Source organism: Phaethon aethereus (assembly GCF_964289735.1).
Source record: "Phaethon aethereus genome assembly, chromosome: 3".
Lineage (NCBI taxonomy): Eukaryota > Metazoa > Chordata > Aves > Phaethontiformes > Phaethontidae > Phaethon > Phaethon aethereus.
In genome coordinates this window covers 37,855,353-37,870,214 of record NC_138576.1, presented here as the reverse complement: position 1 = coordinate 37,870,214, position 14,862 = coordinate 37,855,353, and the positions used below count along the sequence as shown (strand labels likewise).

The window sequence follows — 14,862 nt, the reverse complement described above, 5'->3', positions numbered from 1 at the left end:
CACTTACGCGCAGATGCCAAATCCGCGGCGCCCCGAGGCCGCCGACGGGCTCTGAGGGAGCCCGGGGCCGCCGGAGCCCCGCGCCCGGGAGGGGCCTGGCTACGGGGGATGGGGGAGCGGCAGGGAGGGCCGGGCTTCCTCAGCCCGCCTCCCCAGCGGGGCCGCGCTCCCCGGGGGCATTTTGGCTTCGCTGGCTTCCCATTTCTGCGACACTGAAACTCGGTAACTTCCAGCCGCCGCCGCCGCGAATAGCCGCTGCTCCGCCGCCGCCCCTCCTCCCCGTGCGTCGTATCCCTCCGCGCTACGGCCGCCCGCCCGCACCTCGCAGAGAAAGCGCTTTTCAGCCGCCAGCCCGCCGCCTTCCCGCCCACCCCGCCGCCGCCGCTCCGACATCTTCTGCCTGAGCCCGCCCGCTAATAAACACGTAGTGCTCGCCCTCGCCCCTTTTCCCCCTCAGCCGGGCAGCGCCGGGGCGCGGGGGGAGCCGCGGCGGCGGGGCGGGAGAAGGGGTAGAGGAATCCGGCTCCCCCCTTCCCCGCCTGGCCGCCCCCTCCGCCGCTGGGGACTGAGGGGCGCGGGGGGGGGGGGGAGGGGCGGCGCGGCGCGAGGGGCCGGGAGGGCTGAGGAGGGGGGCGCGGAGGAGGAGGGGACTCTTTCTCCGGGCGGAGGGATCGCGCTCCCTCGCGCTGGCTGGCGGCAGCGGCAGCAGCAGCAGCGGCGGCGGCGTTGGCGGCGGGTTGCTGTGAGTTGTTGTTTCCTCCTCCTGCCCGTGGGTTGAATGGTGGAGCCGAGACTCTTCCTGGTGAACGAACAGTGACAGCTACCGGGCGGGCGGACGCGTTTCGCTGGGCCCCGACGCTGCCGCGGGAGCGCGGCCCGATCCCCCCCCCCCTTCCCCCCCTCCCCTCCCCGGTTTTCGCCTCGCCATGTCCGGGGACGGCGGCAGCAGGCACACGGCGGAGCTGCGAGCGGGTGAGTGCCGGGGGAGCCGAGCGGGAACTAGAGAGGGGCGGCGGGGAGCGGCGGGGGGGGGGGCGGGGGGGGGAGAGAAAGGAAAGCCGGTGGGGAAGGGGCGAGCTCCAGCCCTCACCGCCTCTCCTCTCCCTTCAGAGCTCTACTTCCTCATCGCTCGCTTTTTGGAGGACGGACCTTGCCAGCAAGCGGCTCAGGTAGGGGAAGGATGGATGGCGCCGCCGGGCCTGGCGGGGAGGGGGCGGCCGGGCAGGGCGGTGGATCGGGCGGCGCGCTCGCAGCCTTGTCCTCTTTCTCCCTTTTTTCTCTTCCTTTATTTTAATTATTTATTTATTTTAAACCGGCCCCCTTTTCTTATCGCGCCCCCCCCCCCGCCCCTTTTGTTGTTGCTGCAGGTCCTGATCCGAGAAGTGGCGGAGAAAGAGGTAAGCGGCGCTCGCCCCGCCTGCGGCCTCCCTCCCCCTTCCCTCGCTCTCCCGCCTCCCCCGCCCCATCCCGGCGCTGCTGGGGGGCTCCTCGGGGGCGGGGGGATGGCGGGGGAGCCGCTTACCGGGCGTCCTCTCCTCCCTCCCCTAGCTGCTACCCAAGCGTACCGACTGGACGGGCAAGGAGCATCCCCGGAGCTACGAGAACCTGGTAAGAGGAGCGGCCAGGGCCGCGACCGCGCTGCGGCGGGCGAAGTTGGGTCTTGTGTTTTTGTGGTTGTTTCCCCCCCCCCCCCCACTCTCCCTGAGCTGCCCGATAAAAAAATTGAATTTCCCGCAAAAAAAAAAAAAAACACCAAACTTAAAAAAAAAACCCTTTAGAGATTTTTTTTTTTTTTAAACCGTCCTCGGCCCCTGCCCTCCTCCTCCTTCTTCCTCCCCCGGCCCGGAGGGGGGGTGCGGCGGCCCCGGCGGTGCCCCCTGCGCGGGGTAAATAACAACAAGCGCCCTAATGGGAGAGCGCCGGCCTCGCCGGGCTGGAAGCGGAGCTACGTCATGGACGTGGTGCGGGCAGGCGGGAGCAGCGCGGGGCGGGGCCAGCGCGGGCGGGCGGGCGGGCGGGGGCGCTCTCCGCCGCGCCGCCCGCGCTCACAATGGCTCCGCGGCGGCGCCGCGGACCCCGGAGGCTCCCTCCGCCGGACCGGCCGCGGGGGAGGTTTGACCGGGAGCACGGGTGCCGGGTCGCTGCGCTGAGGAGTTTGTTTTTTTTTTTTTTGTGTCTCCGTACTCCTCCCGCCCCCACTCCCCTTCCCTGTTCTGTTAACTTGGGTTGGGATCTACATCGGGGAGTGGGGAGGTTTGAGGTGTCCTTCCTGGTTCGGTGTGTGCTCGCGTATGCTGGTAAGGTGCGTTATATGCCTTTGCGTTTTTTGTCTACAGCAAAGTATGTCTGGTGTGTAGGAATAACTGGACTTGCCACGTTCACATCACGAATTTGACTTACGTGGCTTTTTGTGGGTTTTTTTCTTACTATGTATATTATATATAATTATATAAAAATTATATATGTTTATATGTAATATACTTTATATTTATTCCCTTTTTACTTACTTATTTAATCTCCCAATGTGTGCTTTTCATCTTAGGTGCAGAACAGTGATGAAAAAAAGTATTTCTTGCAGTGGTGTAGTTCGTGCTAGCAGAGAGGGGCCTGGATTTTTTTTTCTAACACGTGAACTACAGTAGTTGGGAAAACAGCAGTTAAGATGTCTGAATTGCGTCTGTTAGCAGCTTGTTGCTAGTATTGTGTTCATTACAGGTGCACTGTTGTATGATTTAAGTCTCTGAATTTCTGAATATGATTTCAGCGGAAGACCAAGCCCTGTTGTAATGCTCATCAAAGTGAGATTTCCCTTCAGGCTTTCTGGTTGCTTATAGTAGTTCTGAACTCCCAACACTTCTGAGGCTTAGACATGTGGAGAACTTTTCAGCTCACGCAGAAGGGGACGGAACAGTTCACATCTGTAACATGTCTGTTAAAGGCTATTGGCATATACATTATTTTAGTTATACTACAGATGTTATGGTATGTCTCGTAGGTATTTATTGTAGGTGAAACAGGCTTGCTTACTGCATTGGTTTTCTCTGGAGCAAGAGGTGGATCAGCCCAGGCATTTTAATGCATGTGGTGTGGAATAATTGATAGTAGTTAACTCATTGAAAACATATTCATATGTACCAATACTTTTAAATTTTCCTGAAATCAAAGATCATAAAGGAATTAAACTAGGAATTTCAAAGTGCTGATACTTTTGCATGTTACATTGTGCTAGTGCAAGTTAGTTATTTGTAAGACCATAAGGCCATATCGCCCGTTTCGGACAACGGTCAGAAAGTGCTTGGTAAAACTTACCATGAATCTTTCTCTTTTGTCTTATAAAGAATTGGAGGTGTAGTCTTGGTGTAGAATGGATTAGGGGTTCTTCCATATAGAAGAATGTAAAAGGATGTGAGGAAAGAGAAAGTGAGGAAAAAGAAATCTTAAAGGTTAAGAAGTAAGAAGACTGGATGAGAAATAACTTAATTCAGACCCTTCTTTCCAAGAAGCATCTTTTGTTTGTTGGAATGTAGGTAAAGGCTAATTTAGTCAGAATAGGTATGTAATGGCATAAGATGTACTTCCTCAAAATTTTGACTTTATCCTGGATACATCTATGTGGAGATGTGATGCCGACTAGGTCCTTTCTCTTTTCCTAGTCTTGTGTCCCTAACAGAGTTTTCTTAGACTTGCCGATAAACATTTATATGCCCTTTTCCACCTTGTCCCTACCTAGGTGTTGGGGGGAAGAAATTGGTTACTTTGTTCTTGATGCTTCTGTCCATCTGTCTGCTCTTGCTTCAATTGTCAAAGGTGTGTGAACTTTGTATTACTTGACATTTTAGGCTTGTGAAGCTGGCATAGAAGTATATTTGCAGTGTGACACATTTCATAGAAGACAAAGTGGTTTTTTTCAATGTCTTGTTTCATTTAAACAAAAACTTGTTTATCTCAAACCCAGGAGTCTTTAGCTTTTGAGTTAGAGGCTGATGATGAGCTAACCTTCCGTTTCTTCATTTTTTTTCATTTAAAAAAATCCAGCTTTAAGATGCTCACTCTTCTTTCTGAAGAAGGCACGCTTTGTCACCTGTTGGTACCACTTCTCAGACTTGAATGCCTTGAGCTTTCACTAAACTTCATAGAAGGGGCTGAAGGGAGAAAAGCTCAGAAATAGAAATAACAGTAAATGTAGTGTTAGATGTCTGTCTTGCTCTAGGAGGGAATAAAGGCTATGTGTAACAGTGGATGGAATTTAATCCCAGGCTTCTGTGTTGTCATTTGCAATATCATGCCTTTTATTATACATCTTTTTAAGTGGTTATCTGTTCAAGACATGATGATACTGCTGGTTTTGTCTTCATTTTTGAAAACGTTTATTTGGGAATTCTTATTAGAGTTAACTTTCTGTTATTAGACTGAAAATCACAGCCTTAAATATTTTGTTTCTGTAACCTAATTTGTGCAAATAACGTTCAATCCAGTGCAATTTTCATCTTGCAAATTGCTTTCATTTTTCTGTTTGGTCAGTGAAAGCAAATGTTTCATTTTCTTATAACCTAACACCATGCTGTGCAGGCTTGTAATGCTGCAGGAAAATAGATGAGTTCAGAAATGCCATTACTGTGTTTTATATTCTTCAGTGATTTCTCTTGTATTCAAATATTTCTGTATTATATTTTTTCTACAGTCACCATTTGTGGTATAAGCCACCTGAATCTTGCTTTGAGAGTGGTCTTTTATTTCAGTGTGCCAATCTCGTTTTTATGTCGTCAGTGTTAAGATTTCTATTTGTGCTATAACCAACGACTTTCTGAGAACTGAGTTCCCTGTTAGGCCACTTTCAACCTAGCTGTACCAAGGCCGGTGAGACTCTTCAGTAAACATATCTCGGGTTTATGTTGAAAGCCTGAGGATTTTTTAGGATGAGGGACAGAAAATTGAGACGTTTTAAGAGTTAACAGCTCACTTCAGCAGAGCAAGGCAGCCTTGTGAACTGTTTATAGGTTGTGGTTAAATATGTCTTCTAAGTGTTGTGTAGTTAGACTTTAAACACCTTTGTTAGGGCCTTGACATGTGAACAAGCCATGGTGCATCATTTGTCTCCAGGGTAATTGATTTTTCATGTTGTACTTTCCCTACGGGTGTAGCTGTGCTAATTGTATGCTGTGTATGAAAGCTAGGCATGTCTGCTCCAATCCTCTATAAAGGCACGAGTGCTCATCCAAACATCAGTTGGATAAGGGAGCTGAACCGTCTGAAAAATCAACGGCACAAAAATCAGAATTTTCAGGCGGTTCAGCTCTCCTTTCGTGCTCAGCAACATGGGTCCTAGCACCATCATGAGGGGAGATGATAGGAGTGCTTGTGGAGGGCTTGGGGAGTGTGTTGGACTTGCTCCTTTTGGGAGCAAAATGGACTTACAGCTACATGAAGCCAACTGTTAGGATTCAGCGCAACAAGGTAGAGCTACTGTAGAGGGTGGTTGGTTTTTCGTTTGTTTGCTTTTTTTTTTTTTCTCTTTTTAAGGTCATCTAGGGCACAAGCATCATAGTGCATATGACTACAACCATTGTGTCAACTTCCTTTTTGTTGTGTAAAATATTCACGTAACTGTCATTTTCTGTGTTGAATTAGAATTTTATTCATAGTGGTGGTGGCTGAGGAGGGAGAAGGCAGGGAATTCAGATATCAAGTAGGAAGACGGTGCCATGGGTTTAGTAGGCAGTATGCCTTCTCAGGAACTGTTTATTACTATTTTGCTAACGTTTGTGCCTTCCTCTTCCCCTGTCCACAATTAGTAAATGTGATTTAAAGTGAAAATGACAAAACTCTTGTTTTCAGGCCATCCCACTGTTGTTTTGGTTATGCAAAGGTACATGAAGTTACAAAGAGTGTCTGTGGGACTGGGACACTAAGTACATTGACACTGTATTTCATTGTTTGTATAATACCCAACATAGTAAAGTCTTTCAGGCAGTGTTGTGGTTACTGTTTAATAATTCTGTTTCTTAATAAGTAACCAAGTGGTTTGTTTCTTCAGGAGATCTTGTGCTGTAAAGGTAGTCAAAGAAATAGGAAGCAAAAATAAAACGCGTTGAATCGGAACACTGCATCATCATCTAGTTTTTGTTACTAACAGTATTCTGGGGAAAGTCTGTGCAGTGTTTTGGAAGGTGGTCTGAAAGACTTGGCACTGGAGGTAAGAAAACCTGTGAAATGATTTCAATGCTTAGCAGTGTTTTTGGTCTCACTATCAGTGCTTCTGTTGGACATACATCAACTTGAATGATTTCCTTTTAGTTCTAAAAGACAAGCATTACTGTTCTACGGATGATTACCATAGCTGGGTATTTAGGTGTTGGTGGAGTCTGTTCAAACTATTATATTTTCATGTGGAGGAACTCTTGTTCATTATGTGAAGTACCACACATTTGTTTGTTCCACACGTAGTCAAGAGGAGTTACTAAGTCAACTGTGTTGTGCTAGTTCTTTCAAACTGGGACTAAGAAACACTGATGAGAGATGGGCTAAAGAGTAATACCAAGTTTCTAAGATGTACCTTTTATTAAAACAAAAGACACCCCCACTCCAAAACCACAAAACTTTATCAGTGAATTTAAGATAGGCAAATAGGTATAGGTAGTAATGATATAGTTGAATGTCTTAGTCCATAAGGCTGAAAATGCTACTACAATTCATAGCTTCTCATGTGGTAAGTAGCCAGCTTGCAGCAGTCTGTTTGTACTAAGGCTTTTTGTCTGTTCTGGCCCCACACCTATTAAAAGCATTAACTAGTTGAAAAACTAGTGTGTTCTTGGGATGGCTGGTTTCATATAGATCTGTTTCATTAGAGAAAAAGTAATCTTACATTAAAATAATAGGCATTCCTATAGGAAGTGGTGGCTAAGTATTCATACATTTTTAGTTTAAGCACAATTAGAAAGTACATGGGAAATAAACACGCTTCAGGGAAAATAGTTAATTCTCCCATTCTCCCTCCCCTGTTGTCCGTTGCCTACCCCTCAACACCCTCCGGAAAAAAAAAAAAAAAGAGAATGAGAATGCTTCAGAGAAAAGTAATTGCACTTTATTGCAATTCCTAATTTTGAAGTGATAAGGCAGTGGTTGGTGGTACAGCGTACTTGGTTAGATTGATGGTCTGATACAGTACAATTACTGTAATTCAATTTGGAGGTTGTTTTGGGTAATATGTTCCATAGCAGAATAGTTAAAGCTGGGATAGCTGCTGGAATTAGTAAGATTGAGCTCTCACATCTTGAAATATAGGTAGCTGACTGACTTAGATTTTGTTGTTAAATGTCCTTGCGTAGAAGTATGTTTTTCTGAAAGATATTTACAGTCAGACTTGTAGCTAAGCATGTTAACTGTTAGCATGGGGGGGAAAACCCCAACAACAGTACTTCGGAGAATGTTTCAGTATGCATAGTGCTTAGAGCAGAATCCAGAATAGGGTCGTGTTTTACTTGATGTCTAAAACACTGGCAGCAAATAACTGCATTATGTATTACAGATTTAACTAAAGAGTCTAGGTCAAATCATGCTTCTGTCGATGCATTCATTGTGATTCTGATGCTGAATTATTCTGCAGAGTCATGCAGAATGAAAATAGAAGCACTTAGGTCTATTTCAAAGGTAATAAAGGTATGAACGTTAGTCCAAATAGCTGTGTAGCTGCCTTTTGTGTATTCCCATGCTGTTTGTTTGGAATAAATAAAGTTGTGGGTTTTTAGGTAAAGGGTGAAGTTGAGGGTAATGCTGCTTCTTATTTTCTAGAAAACGCTGTTTATGCTTCAGATCTGAAAATTTTGTACTGGCTAACAGACTTCTGGTTTTTATTACAGCAATGTTTTAAGAAATGTTATTAACTTGTCTTGTGTGAAAAGTCTATTTGAACAAAACGGGAGTTCATTATTACACTTACAAAAGTGTATCTTCTGTGCATTTCTGTTGGAAGAAAAGAGAACTAGGTGTTGCAGAAAGCCTAATAGGAGTAAAGAAACCAGCTAGAATTTCAGCTACATGGGACTGGCAGGGAAAAAATCTGTGCTGTTTATATGCTGCTTGCCATCACAGTTTTGGCATAAAATTTTAAAATTACTGTTTGTGGAGTCCAGTTTTCACTTTTAATTTAGAGCTGTATGCTTTTTAAATACTTGTACATCTGGGGTTTTTTTTTTCCTTTTGCTTTTATTTTTTCCTGTTGGATTCCGAGACTGATACCAAGACAAATTTCCATCATTCTGTTGAGTTGCCATGAGTTTTTCTGTTTCTGACAAAGCTTGTAAAGTGTCTTTTTTAGAAATTTTTTTTTCTTTTTTTGTCTCTTAAATTTGACTTGAAAGTACTTTTGACAGGTTTTTTATTGTTGTTATTTGTTTCAAGGGGAGGACACAGGATGGTAAGAATTGTCTCCTGGTAGGCTGCAACTTAGAACAGTATGAATAATTTCAGCTTTCAGGTCACTCCCTGTCATTTAATATATTGAACAAACTTCCTTACCTTGTCCTTTCTCGAGTTGTTGCTACCAGGTGATTGTTCTTTTTTCTGTGAATTTTTTTTGGTTTTTCCTTTTTCAGAAGGGAGGAATTGGGACTAAGGTGAATTTCTGTTACCTACTTTTATTTGTGACTTCTACTGTAATGCCAATAGTCACACATACAAATTGGCACTGGACCAGGCTTCCTAGAGACGTGGTCGATGCTCCAAGCCTGTCAGTGTTTAAGAGGCATTTGGACAGTGCCCTTCATAATATGCTTTAACTTTTGGTCAGACCTGACCTGGTCAGGCAGTTGAACTAGATGATGATCATTGTAGGTCCCTTTCAACTGAAATACTCCTTTAAGATTGTTAAAAGAATATTATTCTGATGGAGAAGAAAGTACTTCACCTGGAAAAAACTTACTTAATAGCCTGCTTTTAATAAATGATTTAGGTTCCACCATTTCTTTCTTCGTAGAGGGAGAAAAAGGGAAAGCAGTTAAGTCCAAATAAAACCTATAATCAAATAAGAGGGTTTTTCCCTAGCAGATTGTACAGTGAAATGAAGCTTACTTTTTTATTTTTAAAAGTTTCTTGTGTGTGCTTTAGTCTTATATGGGAAGATGAGAGCTAAATGTTGACAGTGTATAGTCCATGAAGTAGTTTTATAAACTTTTTGGAACTGACAAGTGTTTAGATGGCCAGTGTCACTTTTTAAAGTGTACAGCTCGCTTATTATTGTTGAATTGGTTTGTTAATGAGCTGGTTGTGAATGCTGCGTAGCAGTGAACAGTGATTACTCAGGCAAATGTTGTGCAGAAGGTCTTAAATGAGGAGAGACTATAGTGTGGGTGTAAGGTATATATTAAGGTATTTAATAAGTATGATCAAGAATAATACAAACAGAGCACCCTTTTCAAAACATTTGCTTCAAAAACTGCATGAGGAGTTGAGCCTACCTAGTTTCTGCTAAAATAAAAAAGTGAACGCACGGCTTATGACAGATCATGAGAGGTATGACTCAAAATACCAGCTAGCTGTAGTTTTTGAATGTGTCAAAGCCGATTTGCTTCATTTACTTTAGATTTTATGCATTTGTAAGGATGTGTAAAACTGAAGGGTCTTGAGCAGGATAAAATGACAACTGTATTGTATATGTAGTCTAATGTTTGTGGTTAAACAAAAAAATCACTAATTATTAATTACCTCTTTGAGAGACAAGTTCAGATTCTGCAGGCATGAAGTCTGGTTTCAGATAGAATTATACAAAGGGCAGTATTTGTTAAGTTTTTGCACTCAGTTTGACAGTAGCGAAGGAGAACAAAAGCTAAGGAAATGGATCAGGGCTGGTGATGGCAGAAACTGTACTTAGAGCTTTGTCACTACTTACGGCTATTCTGATATTTTAGGACTCTCACGCATGTGATTTGACTATGATGCCTCCTTTAAGTAGGAAAAAGAAAGTTTTATTTGCATGTTACTGGTAAGAAAAATGAATCAGAATAGCAAGTTCTGAATTCAGTGGGTTATTTTTTGCCACCCTTCTAACAGGGTGCCTGTCTGATCACATGAAATTTAGTGATTTTAAATGAACATTAATTTAGTCATTTACAGTACAATCAACTGTAACTTTATATAAAAAGATATAATCTCTAATATGTTTTAAAGAAAAACCTTTTTCTGTTATTAGCTGGTGTGGATTTTGTAAGTCATTTAACTTCAAGGCAGTCAAATTCAGACAGTTTGCAGTTTCTACAAATGTCATGTAATTCAAAGAAGGAAAGCCCTACTTTCCTGGAAACAGCTAAAATTTGCCCACCAATAGGAAGCAGTGAATGAATTCCTTATTGTGCTTTGCTTGCCTTGCAGTTTTTGCATTACCTATTAAACTGTCTTTATCTCAAGCCATGAGTTTTCGCTCTTTTACCCTTCTGATTTTCTCCCCCATCCCACTGGACGGCAGGGAGTGAATGGGCAGCTGCATGGGGCTGAGCTGCTGGCCAGGGTCAAAGCAGGACAGGAGCAAGAGAGAAAACTTTTCCTCCTTCCGTAGAAGGTTGTGTTGTTGGTGGTGGGAATTAACTGGTGCAAGCAAGGCCGTTTCAGACATCAGTACTCTTTCTATTAACAAACTGCTAGAGTAGATGAAGCGATTACAGTGTGTCAGCAAGATAGGAGCGCACTGGATGAAGAATGGGGTATATTCCTGTTACTTGGGTGTAATACAGTAGCATCATTCTGCCTAAAGTGTCAGTCACGGCCTTCTCTAGTTGTGGAATAACAAAACATCACAAGCTTTTACTGCAGTACTTTTTTTACTATCTTTTTTTCCTTCTGCAAAGTAAAACTGTGAAGACATATTTCAGGCTGTACGAAGGATAAAACTACTACACGCCAAATCCTGTACAAGAACTGAAGAAAACTGAGTTTCTATCATCCCTCTTAGTTTTATTATTTTTTTCTTCGTTATACTCTAAGCTGACAATAGCGTACGCGTTTTTAAAAATGCTATTTCTTAACAGAATGCTTTATGGTAATAGGATTTTACTGCTGTCACATACACATTTCGAAGCTTTTTTTTCCCTTGTTACATAAGGTGATCTTCTGGTCTAGAATTATAGTAGTTCGAAAGAGTGAGCTGGTTTTGTCTGGGCGGTCATTAATACTGGTTCAACATTGCTACAATCAAGTGGTGAGAAGATCTGTTGCTGATAGTAGGAGCTTGTTCTGGCACTGTGCAGTTGTAAACTATGAGCAGTTACAAAAACTAGTCATGTTTGTAGCCTGGTAGAAGACTACGTATACTAATTTGACAGTTGAATTACTTAAGCCAAAATTTTTGTTTAGAAGTTTTAGATGTGGGAAGAAGAATACCCAATTGTGGAGCTTCAACAGGGTCTTGTAACTTAGGGGAGTTGAGGCAGAATGTTTTTGCATTGTCTTCTACAAAGCTATGTTATTTATTTAGTATATGTGAAGCTTCCATGAATTCTGTAAATATTGCTGTCCTTGCAATCTTTGTCTCATCTTTATCCTACAGTAACTTAAATTGACCAGACCACTATTTAACTATAATACTGAATATATACTTTATATATTTCACTGTGATTATAAAGGAGCTTATTAGTCTGTGTCCAACTGTGCCTTAAAGTCAGAAAGTGGTAAATACCAACAGTTCTCTGCACAAAGGGGTATGTGCTGAATGGAAGAATTAATTAGGACCAGCTGGAATGAATTACTGTGCTTAAAGGTCATTATTTGTTTTTATGCTTAATATACTATAATTTTCTTACGAATTGGTGTAATGATCTGGGAAAAAAAATAAACCAGTAATTCTTCAAAAATATTATATTCTTTATCATGTTTTGTTTGCTCTTTAATATAATAGGTGAAATATTACAGACACTTGGCACCTGATCACTTGCTTCAAATATGCCATCGACTTGGACCACTTCTAGAGCAAGAAATTCCCCAAAGTGTCCCTGGAGTGCAGACGTTATTAGGAGCTGGCAGACAGTCTTTGCTTCGTACAAACAAAAGTATGAAAATTTTATGAGAATTCTGAGAGTTCTTGATATTTCATGCCTTTACTGCATTTTTGCGTGAAAACATGCTTGCCTGCATTTTTTCTGTAATTCTTTTGAAACAGGTTGCAAACATGTTGTATGGAAGGGATCTGCTCTTGCTGCACTGCATTGTGGGAGGCCTCCAGAGTCCCCTGTAAATTATGGCAGTCCACCTAGTATAGGTAAGTCAATTTTATTCTGGCAATGCCATTGTAATACCTGACTTCCAGGGTGATTGATTATTGTGATGATGAGAACTAAGTAGTAGTTCTGTTTATATTTGTCCTTGTTTGTTTCATATACCTTACCTTTACTATTATTTTTATTAAGATGTTGTGTTGTTGTATTTACAAGTTTGTATGTGGGCGAAAATTGTGTATTGTGAATTCATATACTAATTCTGTTTTGAAGCTAATTTTGTTTTTTGAAGTATGGAGTGGAATAAAACATATTTCAACAGTGAATATGTACAAATAAAACTCTTATTCTTAAAGATGCCGTAAAGCTGTCAGTAGATAAATAATTAGTACTATAGAACAACTTAAAACGAGAACAGCATGGCCTGCACGCATTGTTGGGGAGACTAAGTCACATGGACTCTTAATGGTTTCCTTTGGAAAGATTTCAGTGTCTTGTAGAAGTTACTCTTTCTGTTCTCTGGTTCATTTAGTAAGTTTGTAGCTGTGCTTCAGTTTCACAGAATCATAAAATAGTTTGGGTTGGAAGGGACCTGGAAAGGTCACCTACCCCAAGTTTGCTATGCTATATCATGAAGCATGCATGTGCTGTCTGTACCATTGAAAAACTGAGAAGCTGGAGGTCAGATGTATTCTTTTTCTTTTTTTCTTTCTAGTTATTGTTTTCAAGCTCTCATATGGTTATTAAAATACATTTGTTAGCTTTCAACCTTTTAACAAGAAGATACATGTTTTTTAATTGCTAGGAGAATCAAGATGTGTGGTATTTTAGGAGATTCTTTAAGGAGCATCCTTATTTTTGTCATGGATAGGAAAATGTGCAAAATCATTTGTGTCTTTTCATCTTTCTCTGCTTGATGTCCAGGGAAGGGGGAATAGTTAAGACGGAGTTGCCAGCGTGTATTATATCAAAACAGTAGTGTTTTATACCAAAATGGTGGTTGCAGATAGATGTGCAATGTTGGATGAGAGTGGGAAGAGAATATCCAATTGATTGGTTCCTGTTCAGGTGCAGCTGCTGCAAAGACTAAGGTTTCTCTCTTGGCAAAAGAGAGAAGACTGAAGATGTATTGGGGGGAACTAAGGAGTAACAACATACAAATATATAGCCAGGTGCTTTTCAGAACAGAGGCATTTGTAATGAGGTAACTTGCCATTAAAGTTTCTCAATCTCGAAACTCCTTTTGGAGGCTATTGGTAGCCTCTAAGTTTTCTATGAACTGGGGCATGATATATATATATATACACACACACACATATATATATATATATAAAAAATGGAGAGCTTAATTTGGGCTATTTGTATTATTTCTAATGTTGAAGAAACTCAAAATCAAATCTCAAAATGCATACCATTACACTTTACCCAGAGAATTACGGTTCTCTCCTAACAGCTGAAGCAGAAGCATGCTACAGCTAAGAAGCTCTTAGGTTGGACACAGCCAATTTTGACTTGGTCAGACTGCAGTGTTTGGTGTCCTAGTAGGTCTTCCATTTTAAAGTGCAAGTTGCATGCTTTCCCTGGTGTTCCTGTAGATGCTTGGAATACAGGAGGAGAACATGGTTTTGCTGTGTTTTTAAAGCTAAGTTTTCAGACCCTCCTTAGGTAGTTTGTGTATTGGTCAGAGGTGATTCATTTAAACCCTCATGTAGCACCTGCATTTGTTCAATGTGTTTTGTTTAGAGCTACTATTTTGGTATTCATGTAGAGAATTGTTTCTATGTTGTGCTCTAGGTATGGGCGAGAAAATATTTGTTGCCAAGTAGAGTAATTCCCCTTTTGAGTGGCTGTGTGTTGGCTTGAAGATGGTAAACTTGGAAAATCTTGCCTAGATTAGCAGCTATTTCTGCAAGGTGAGCGGAGGACTGAGCTTTCTAATAGCTAAGATTTCTTTAGTGGTTGCCTTACCTTTTCCTTTACTTGGGAATACATTTTTAAAACAAGTTGGCGAAATCAGAGTGACAGGACTGGTTTGCATTGTACTGTAGGCTGCTCAATGGCATATAGTTATTGAAAGGAGAAAGACCGTTGCATGAAATCCATAGCAGCTGGAGTTCAAAGGAAGTTGTAGAGTTGCTGTGGTAGCGGAATTAAATGTTAAGAAAAATAACTTTCAGGCTCTTTTTAGGGAAGAACAAGTGAGGCTTTCTAAATAAATGTTATTTTTATTGAACCTTTTGCACAGCACTGAATATTTGCAAAATTACACTTATTTCAACATACCACTTTCTTCATGACCAATAATTTCGTTTTCCAAACATTGAAATAAGTGCTGGCAACTGAATCTTCTCAACTGTGAAGTGTATTTGGATTTTTTGGATATCTGATTCAGAGCTCTGTGTTAAAGCATTTGTTTTTGATTTATCCTACTCTAGTCTGATCCTCTCAGTGAAATCATGAACTGGAATGATGCTTTTTATAAATTGAACTAGAAAACTTTGTTCTGTTTCCTTAAATACCTTCTCCATTTTCCCCTGGGAAGGCTGTATTTTATGTATTTGCCCAACACAAAATAAAATTGGAACCTGTTATTCTTCAGGCTCTATGTTTTTCAGCTGGAGAACCTACTAATGGTTGAGGAACAGGAAAGATGCTGAAGTCTTTC

General features: G+C 41.9%; 1 protein-coding gene across 1 annotated transcript in view; it reads left to right on the top strand.

Annotated features, from left to right (window-relative positions):
- Positions 1 to 659: 659 nt before the first annotated feature.
- Positions 660 to 14,862, top strand: part of PHIP (PHIP subunit of CUL4-Ring ligase complex) — a gene marked incomplete at its 3' end in the record, with an annotated part of 110,751 nt that continues 96,548 nt past the window's right edge. Inside the window, exons 1-6 of the mRNA XM_081997840.1 lie at positions 660 to 972; positions 1,111 to 1,169; positions 1,368 to 1,397; positions 1,549 to 1,608; positions 11,882 to 12,032; positions 12,143 to 12,241. Of these exons, the coding sequence (XP_081853966.1) occupies positions 927 to 972; positions 1,111 to 1,169; positions 1,368 to 1,397; positions 1,549 to 1,608; positions 11,882 to 12,032; positions 12,143 to 12,241 (445 nt within the window). The 5' untranslated portion in view covers positions 660 to 926. The remainder of the gene's footprint in view (positions 973 to 1,110; positions 1,170 to 1,367; positions 1,398 to 1,548; positions 1,609 to 11,881; positions 12,033 to 12,142; positions 12,242 to 14,862) is intronic.